The 9,348-nt window shown below is 43.3% G+C and overlaps 1 protein-coding gene across 7 annotated transcripts in view; it reads right to left on the bottom strand.

The window, feature by feature from the left end:
• The window catches only part of UBE2H (ubiquitin conjugating enzyme E2 H), a 113,298-nt gene continuing 104,237 nt past the window's right edge, over positions 288–9,348 (bottom strand). For all 7 annotated transcript variants that reach the window (XM_021078796.1, XM_003360138.5, XM_021078795.1 and 4 more), the window contains one exon: positions 288–4,571. In XM_021078796.1, coding sequence (XP_020934455.1) covers positions 4,447–4,571 — 125 coding nt within the window. In that variant the 3' untranslated portion in view covers positions 288–4,446. The remainder of the gene's footprint in view (positions 4,572–9,348) is intronic.

Here is a 9,348-nt window from a genome sequence, read left to right as displayed (position 1 = left end):
GGGTTCAATCCCTGGCCTCACTCAGTAGGTTAAGGATCCAGCGTTGCCGTGAGCTGTGGTGTAGGTTCCAGACGCGGCTTGGGTCTGACGTTGCTGTGGCTGTGGTGTAGGCTGGCGGCTACAGCTCCCATTAGACCCCTAACCTGGGTGGGAACCTCCAAGTGCCGCCGGTGCGGTCCTAAAAAAGGACAAAAAAAAAAAAAAAAAAAGCGCCAGGTGAACAGGGAGGGTGAAAAATAGGGCTTAGTAATCATGGGGGCTCTTATTGATCAAGGTCCAGACATTTGCCAAGGTATATACACATTTTATTTAAAAAAGTTTACAGTTTTCATTATACACAACTATTAAGAGGTTATAGTCAGAGGAGGCATTTGTCTTGTTGACAGAAGTGCCCACTAGATCATCACAATGCAAGGGAAAAGGTGGAAGGGAGGAGAGAGGGCAAGGAAAAAATAAGTGATAAAAAGCTTAGATTTCAATTAAGGGCTGGTAAATCCCTTTTATCTCTTCAAGTATCACACAATATGTACCAAATACAATCAGTAAATAAAGGCCATTTCTTCCCAAGCCCACAGCCAAGACGGGTATTTGCTGAATTCAGAGTCCTGGCCCTTCCTCAGGTGAGTGGAGAACCTGCACACCCAAGGGCTTCCTCCCCCTTCCCCAAGAGACCTCACCCCATCCAGACCCTAATGGAATCGCCAAGGTGTTCAGTGGCCAGAGGAAATATGCACATGGATTCAGAAGTCCAAAGAAACACAGGTCTTTGAGCCCAGTCAGAAATGATTTGATTTCAGTCAACAAGACTGAGAACCCAGTCAGGAAGTTGGTGAGAGGAATAATACTCTTACTAATTTTCACTTTTCTAATTGAGTCCCTAGAACACAGAAGGGTCACATGCCTTTTAAAATCAAACACTAGTTCTCAGGAACTTGGTGTCAAACAGCTTCACCACGGAGGCTAGCAGAGGATCTGTCTTCCATGATTCTCAGCCATCCTGACAGGAGGCCTAATAAAAAACAAGTGCCAGGCCAAGGCCAACTAGGGCTTCAGGGAGCCTTTTGCGGGAAAAATTCCATTAAGGGGAGACACTCTTCTGGAGCTTAGGTCAGCCAGTTGGCAATTAGAACAGCTTTTGAAGTGGAAGAAAACCGTTAGGTACCGGAGAGATTCGTGGCAACTTCTGCTAACTATCTCACTGGTATAAAACGCTGGTTGAAACTGTACAGTAAGCTTAAGGAGGGAGGTGCCATTGGAGGCAAAGAGCAAAAACGCCAGGGTCTAGGTGGCTATCATAAAACGCAACCCACGAGGCCCCGGTGCTGGGGCAGCGGGCGGGCAGTGGATCACATGCTGCTGTGGTGCAGCAGTCTTGCTTGTTGGTGTTTGGCAAGAGGTGGAGCTCAGTCATTTGAACAGGGGCAGAGAAGGGCTTGTGCTGATGAGCCAAAAGGTAAGGTTTCAACAAGGATGAGAATTAGAAGGGAAGGGGAGGGCCACAGGCGGACGCAGCCCTGACCTACCACCACCCTCAGAGACAACAATGTTCAGCTTTGCTGACGGGCTCTGGATACTTCTCTGAAAGCTATGATGGGACAACCTGGAAAAGCTTTTGATGTTGTGCTACCCTCTGCTTCAGACCCACTCCAGCATCTATTACGGAGGGCCCGAGAGTCCCGAGTCACAGCCAGGCCTTCTTCCAGCTTCCTTTCCTACTCCTACCTTTCTCAGGCACAGGGAAGGGACAAAAAGTTGGTGTAAGAAGGGATTCTGTTTAACGTATCCAAAGTCAGTTTCCCAGTGGAGAGGAAAAAGCTCCACACAGAGCCAAAAACATGCACAGGACCAAGGTGAGTGCCCAGAAAGGCTAGACTTGGACAGAACGAGAGGGTCCAGCGGGATGTGGCCAGCAATTCCCGGAGCATCCAGGGCTCATGGAGAAGTCTAACTGCGCCTTCATCACACAGACCTGCATGGACCCACATATGTGCACACACACTTGCATCCACACTCAGATCTGCTTCTTGGCCCTTAAATCCTCCCCCAAGAAATCTTCATTTGGAAATTCTGCACCACTGGGTTCCTAGTGCTGGAGCTCTCGATCGGCAGGCAAGCTGATGTTTTTTGCTAGAGAAACACGGATTTAGTTAGGGAGCAGAGTGGGGGCACTGCTCACATACCTTCCCTAAACTTGGTTCTCCTAGGTTTTTGGTTTTTTGATAAGATTAAAAGCAATTATTATCTGGACATTATTTTTTTTTGAAAGGTAATTAGAACACTATTGTTTATACGATATTGAAAAAATACAATTTTTTATTGTTTGAACTCAAGTCACCACCCAGCACTTTAAGCCTACCCTACGTCGCACCTACAAGTAACGGCTATAGCACAAGCAAACTGCTAATTCAGCAGGTAAGCAAGTTAGACAGTGCCAGCAGAGACCCTCCCTCCCCCAAAGTAATGAGAAGACAACGTGCTAGATAAGAGTTAAAGTACACCATTACATGTTAAATAGTTAATACTACCCTTCCAACAAGCCACAAATGCTAGATAGATAACTCAGTACGGTGAACTAACCACAGCCCTACATAACTGCACTTTTAATTTTTTTAAAAAAGAAAACCTTTTGCTTCATGCCCGTAATTAACATAAAATAAGTAAATTCTTTGCTTTTTATTTAGGAAAATAATCATGCTAAAAGCAAGTTGTACTTTATATAGATTTTTCAAAGAAAAGATTGATTGTGCTTTTTGAATTAAAAAAAAGATATCGTCCAACCTCATTGACTCAAATCTTGTGGAATACAGCTCTTCTAAACTAAAAACACACATTGGAAAGAGAAATTAAATTATCCTCGTGGGACATTCAAAAATCATCTTTAGAAGATCTTAGGATTGGCTAATTCTGCTGTTGTCCTATTGGTTGTGGCAAAAAACAAACAAAAAAACCCCACACAGCTACTGTCTGAAGTTCTCCAAATTCAGCAGGCCAACACTTTCTGAAAGAAACCCTGCCAGCAACCTGGACATATGGGTAGCTAAGTAAACATTTGATTAGCAGGCATTTAAACTGTCTGATTTCCTCTTAACATATATGAGAGAAAATTTTCTTCTTTCAAAACCTGTTCTACTACGTCCTATTTCTGAATCCCTTCCTCCTATTCAGTCTCACTCTGAAAAAAAAGCTGTGTTTGTTTTTCCCATGTAGAGTCACTTTGGGCACAAGAACCTTTATTTGTTCCAATTATTACTCGTTTTAAATTTAGAATGTGTGCTGGGTCTGAAATACCCATTTCCCACTCCCACAAGCAGACGATGACCAAGCTGCTGCCAAGAGCAGCAGCAGAAGGGAAAACAAAACGAAAACATGAATGAGAGTACCCAGGAGGGACAGCCACCAGAAGGGTCTTCTTCCCGAGTCTAATGGTCCACTGAGCGGCTGTCCGAGGAGGAGGCCATCTCTTGGTAGGTGAAGATTAAATCTGCAACCTGTCTAAGCACAATTCACACACACACACCAAAACAAAAACAAAAACAAAAACAAACCCAAACCCACAACCACCCTCAAACTTAAAGCTCTCAGTCCAGGGCAGCGGTCTCAAAGTGGCCAACAAGAGGGCGAGGATGTGACTCTGCAGGTGTCGGATGAGAGGAAACATCTTCCCAGTCACTTTTCTCCTGTCCTGTATCTCTCAAAAAAGGTCTGGATTACAAGGTCTACCCCCAAGAAAAAGAATCAGATTCAGAAAACATTTCCAAAAGGTCCTCCAAAGCAAACACTTGTGGCTGCAGGGCCTGGTAGCGAGAAGGGCAGGAATCTACATATAAAAATGTACTTAAAATCCAAGTCAAAAAAATTGTTTTAAGTTTCAATACTCCAATTAGCTCCCTGTTTTATACTGTTACTCCACAAAAATGGGGTCACCTACGATGCCCAGGAAGGAGCAGCTCTGATGCTGACGTGGCTCGCTCTAAACGCTCCCACAGCAGGCCTTTTCCTCTCCAATTTTTTCCTTTCCATTTTGAAAAAGCACTATTCTATCTTCACGTCCAAGAGCTGGTTGGTTTGGTTTGTTTCTTTGGAACCATCAATAAAAGCAACTTTTTCCTGTTATTTTTACTCATGTCTATCTATCAGAGCGGCTATTTCTTTTGACAGTTCAGTAGCACGGAGGCTGACTTGGCCAAATGGACTTATGAATGCATGCATTCAGACCGCATATTGCTACCAAAATGGAATGTGGGAATATGCTATGCACCTCAGGTTGAGAAATGACCAAGAAATCAAGATCTAAAGGGTGATATATAATATATATATATCAATGCTATTATTCATAAAAACCTTGTTTAGTAATAAAAAAAATTGCTTTGTTTAAATATGAATATTATAGTCTGCTTCTCATGGTTAGGAAATAATAGTCTTTCTGAAAAGCAGGTGCTTTTTCTACTACAACTCCATATCCTGGGCCTCATCTTCCGAAAAGTCAGACATAGAGCTCTCCGATGAGCTGTCTCCGGTGCCTTCTTCCTGCTCTTTCAGTGCCTCCTCCGTTGCATATTTCTGGATGTACTCTGCACAGGCGATGGGGATAAAGAAAACACGGGGTAGTTAGTAGAGGCAGGCCTGTGCTGCAGCAACCCCAAAGCTACCAAGTCCCAGAGAAGTTCAAGCTTTCCCCGTGCAGGAAGGGCGGGGACAACAGACAAAGGCAAAGAGGACAGTTATGACAGTCATTAGAGCTGAGGGGACGCCTGCGCAGGGAGACGTCTTCAGAGTTTATAAGCTTTGCCCCCTTAGTAAGAGAGGCAAAGCTGAACACGTGATTTGCAGGGGAATAAATACACTGCATCATCATCCCTGACCTCCCGTGGGCCAGCACCTCCCGCCCACGTGGATGCATATGAGACAGCTGACCACTCAGGGCTTTGGCTGTAAGGCTCAGGAAAGCCAGGACGGCGTCTGGGCTTAGTCAGCACCCAGGTCTCCAGCCAGGTCACCCTCTCCCTCTTTCCTTGTTGCCCTCTGATACAGCTGTACTCCTCTAAACTTGACGGACTGGGGAAATGCAAACCTCACACTTTTTTTTTTTTTTTTTTTAACTTTCTATGTTTTTTGTTTGTTTGCTTCTGGTCACACCTGCAGCATGGGGAAGTTCCCAGGCCAGAGACTGAACCTGTGCCACAGCAGCAATCCAGGCTGCTGCAGTGACAATGCCGATTCTTAACCCACTGTGCCACAAGGGAACTTCACTTTCTATGTTAATAAAACCATCCACCCCTTAGATAGGACAGGACTAGTTATGATTCCACAAGTAATTTATAAGGAAATACCCCATCATTTTTAGATTTGCAGTTATATAATTATAGTCAGCCTAAATCTATTATTTTAGGAATAGATTGTAGTCTAAACAGAGCTTGCCTGTCAGGTTTCTGAAGCATCTGGTAAAACGGTCTCTCAATCTGCTCAGGAATGAGCTGCTACCTGGGGACACAGCTAGCCTGAGTGATTTTATCATCTACTAATATATTTTTACCTGAAGATTTACGCTGCTATAGGCTAGGCTGAATCTGCTAGCTGAAAAACAATTTTTAGGAACTGCTGAAAAATTAAGTTTGATTCTAAAAGTTCTAGGTGCAGGTGGTTTTCAAGTAAATAGCCTACACACAATATGAAAAAGGACAGAATCCTTTCCAGAAAAACACATTCTCACGTCCTTATGCTTTGTTTTTTCTTCTATGGAGTTGCAGGGACTAAAAGAGAAGGCAAATGGACCAAGTCTGAATGATTCAGTGAAGGGCCAGCTAAGAATATTCTTAACAGTTTCAAAGGATTGTTGGTTTTTTTTTTTTTTTTTTTGTCTTTTTGTCTTTCTAGGGCCACACCCGCGGCATATGGAGGTTCCCAGGCTAGGGGTCCAATTGGAGCTGTTGCTGCCAGCCTACGCCAGAGCCACAGTAACGCCAATCCAAGCTGCGTCTGTGACCTATATACCACAGTTCATGGCAATGCCGGATCCTTGACCCACTGAGTGAGGCCAGGGATTGAACCTGCAGCCTCATGGTTCCTACTCAGATTCGTTTCCACTGCACCACAATGGGAACTCCCTTAAAGAGTTGTTTAAAAAATAAAAAAAAAAAAAAAAAAAGGAAGAAAGAAAGAAAAAGAAGAGTATGTGACAGTGGTCATATGTGGCCACATCTGGGCCTTCATAGAAAAGTTTGCAAGCTTCTGACTTACACTCCTATAAATCCATTATAATGAAATTTTATGCTGAGATAAAGAGATTTCAAAGCCCCTGGTTAGTTAGGAATTTACCTTAGTTTATTTTTATTTTTTGCTTTTTAGGGCTGCACATGCGGCATGTGGAAGTTCCCAGGCTAGGGGCCTACACCACAGCCACAGCAACGCAGGATCCTTAACCCACTGAGCGAGGCCAGGGATCAAACCTGCAACCTCATGGTTCCTAGTTGGATTTGTTTCTGCTGTGCCAGGAGGGGAACTCCCAATTTACTTTTTGAGAGAGAAATATCTACTAAAGTCTTAAAAAATTTATTTTTATTCTCCAATGGGTTGGATACTTTGTTTCCTCCTTTGCAGAAAGAAGCTGCTGCACTTTGACGTTGTTCTTGGACACGAATTTGATACTCTCAGCCTTCTTGAGTATATTCAAGGAGAACAACGGGTATTAAATGCTTACTAGGACAAGGCCTTTCAGGAGACAGAAAAATGAAGAGCAAGGTCACTAATGAGCAGGAGACATAGATAAAGATAAACGCAGTCAGGGGCTAAGTGCCATCAGAGGGAAGCAGGAGGAAGGGACTGTGGCCCCTGAGCCAGGAAGGCAGTATCTGCACTGACCCTTGGAGCAGCTGTCAGCTGCAGTGTAGGAGATGCCACTCCAGGGAAAAGGCAGAGCCTTTCTAAAAGCACAGGGGAGAAGGCAGTGGCTAGGATGTTAAAACCCAACATTAAGAGGGAACGACATTGGTTTTCTTTAAGAAAATTTGTAAACGAGCTATCATGGAAAAGATAAGAATCATTTAAGAAAAAAGAAAAAAAAAGACAATTTGAGGCCAATAAGGCAAAACGCAGAGGTTTTGCTATAGTTGGATAGTGGGTACATAATTAAGGTATTTGTCTCTGTTTTTTTTTGTAGGGTTGAAAACTCTCCCTGATGAACTGAGTTGGGTTTCTGAAACTCATCCAATTTGTGTGTCACATACTGATGCATTTAGAGGAATAAAGGCAAAGATGTAGATCACACACAGTAACACAGCTCTGAATGGCAGGATAAGATTCCACTCAGGCGAGGTTTCTGAGCAGGGAAGTGACCGATCTTCAGACAGCTCCAAGGGTGCCCCATCCTAGAGACACATCCAATAACACGGCACTGACGTAACGTGACTGATGGCTGACGTTCACAGTAAGGTTACATACGCTGACCTCTCATGCTAGGCGTGGAAGTCACCTACTTGGAGGGGATTATCTAAAGCTATAAGGGGTGAATATCCTCCCTAATGGGTGGGGGAGAAAGAGAGGGGCAGAAGGACTGACATCTTATGAGAATGATTACGTTGGAAAGAGAAAAGTTCACAGAGCTCTAGGAAAATGGCTCCTAAGAAAAGTCCAAACGATTAGGAAGAGAGGAGGTGACAGATTCAGTAGAGGAGGGGACACAAACTGACCTCAGGAGTTTAAGGCAAGGGGAGCGAGAAGTGTGAAAACTGAAGGAAACTGCAAGCCTCCTAAAGGAGCCCAGAGGAGCCGACAGGGACTTCTGACATGGGGACACCTGACAGACTGGGGGTGTGGGGGAGACAGGTGGAGGCGGAAGACCAATAGGGCCAGGAGGAAGGGGAAAATGGAGAACAAGATCACAGACTGACGAGGGAATGGAGTCTGAGAGAGAAGACAGGATCTCCTATTTCCTTTAGGAGGAAACATAGAAAAGATGGGGTGGGACACACACACACACACACACACACACACACACACACACACACGCAGGCAGAGTAGGAAGCTGGGGTGAGCTCAGGTCTGCAGCCACGCTCTCCTCATGTTACTAAGGAAGACTGATAGCCAATACCAATGTTCTAGAAATCCAGAGCCCCCAAGCTAGAGCTGTCATTGGAAGATAAAAACGTAGGTTGGGTTCCCTTTGCAACTGAACCACAGCAGGTATGTACTAAAACAAGAATAGCGTTAAACAGTGAAGCATAATGAATCTAAGAGCTAAAAAATATGTTCTGCACCAAGATATCTGTGGGTTGTAGACACGTCTATGTGATTCTATGTCAAAATTTTCTTAAAGTCTCATAACAGAATTTTATCTGGCTGGAAATGACCACCTTTTTCTTGAAATTCATGTTTCTTTGGTTATGTCAATATTTCACTACATAGATTAGATATTAATTTGCAAAAGCACCTGAGACCCTAAGTAAATTAACTAGAGTAGATTTATTTTTACTCTATCTCAACAAAAGTACCAAAATATATCCTGAGACCAGGGATGAATGAGAAAATGAAGGAAAGGAAAACGACTCTTCAACAAATAACCCCAAATGCTCCCATTTGTCTCATTACCTTCACAGTTAAAAGTGAAGACCCATGTACTCTGGGTTCTCATCCCTCATGTCTACTGTCAGCTCCTGCAAAGGGACTCAGAGGGGCTGTACGCCTTGCAGACACTCACGTTCTGAACTGCTATGCAGAGGAACCAGTCATACTAAAAACTGGGGTAAACACCAATGCCTGCCATTTGTTAAGAAAAGCAGGCTTGTTTTCATGGACTTTGATTTCTTCTCCTTCCTGGTGGAACTTTATGTACCTAGATTTTTCACTATGAAAATTCTCAAATATATACAGAGGTTAAAAAAAAAAAGGTCAACGTGATGAATGGTCGTAACCCCAAGCGTAGCTTTAGAGGTTTCTGACCAACCGACCACATTTTCATCTTAATAAAATCCACGTTCAGTTAGCATGTAAACTAAGAAAGGGAAAATAGAATTCTAAAGCTTGAAGGATAAGCAAACTAATGGTGCTACTACTACTTACATGTGTCTAAATTTTAATAGCAGCTTTTAAGTTTAATAGAAAAATCCATAGCACTAGGGCACTGGGGCCAGGTATCTGTATTAGAAGAGAAATGTGCCTTAGAGGTAAATTTCCTCAACTACTAGCAAATCAGTATGGGACCAAGAAAAGAAGGGTATTTTTTATTTACCAGGTAAAATGATATAATTAAAAAAAAAGTCTAATGATAAATTTGGATAATTATTTGCCAACTCCTAAAGTTAACTGCTGTTTTGAAGAGCCAGGATGATTCTACTTGTAAACAAGGGTGAGATT

This window comes from Sus scrofa, chromosome 18, assembly GCF_000003025.6.
Source record: "Sus scrofa isolate TJ Tabasco breed Duroc chromosome 18, Sscrofa11.1, whole genome shotgun sequence".
Lineage (NCBI taxonomy): Eukaryota > Metazoa > Chordata > Mammalia > Artiodactyla > Suidae > Sus > Sus scrofa.
This window is presented reverse-complemented; position numbering and strand designations above follow the sequence as displayed.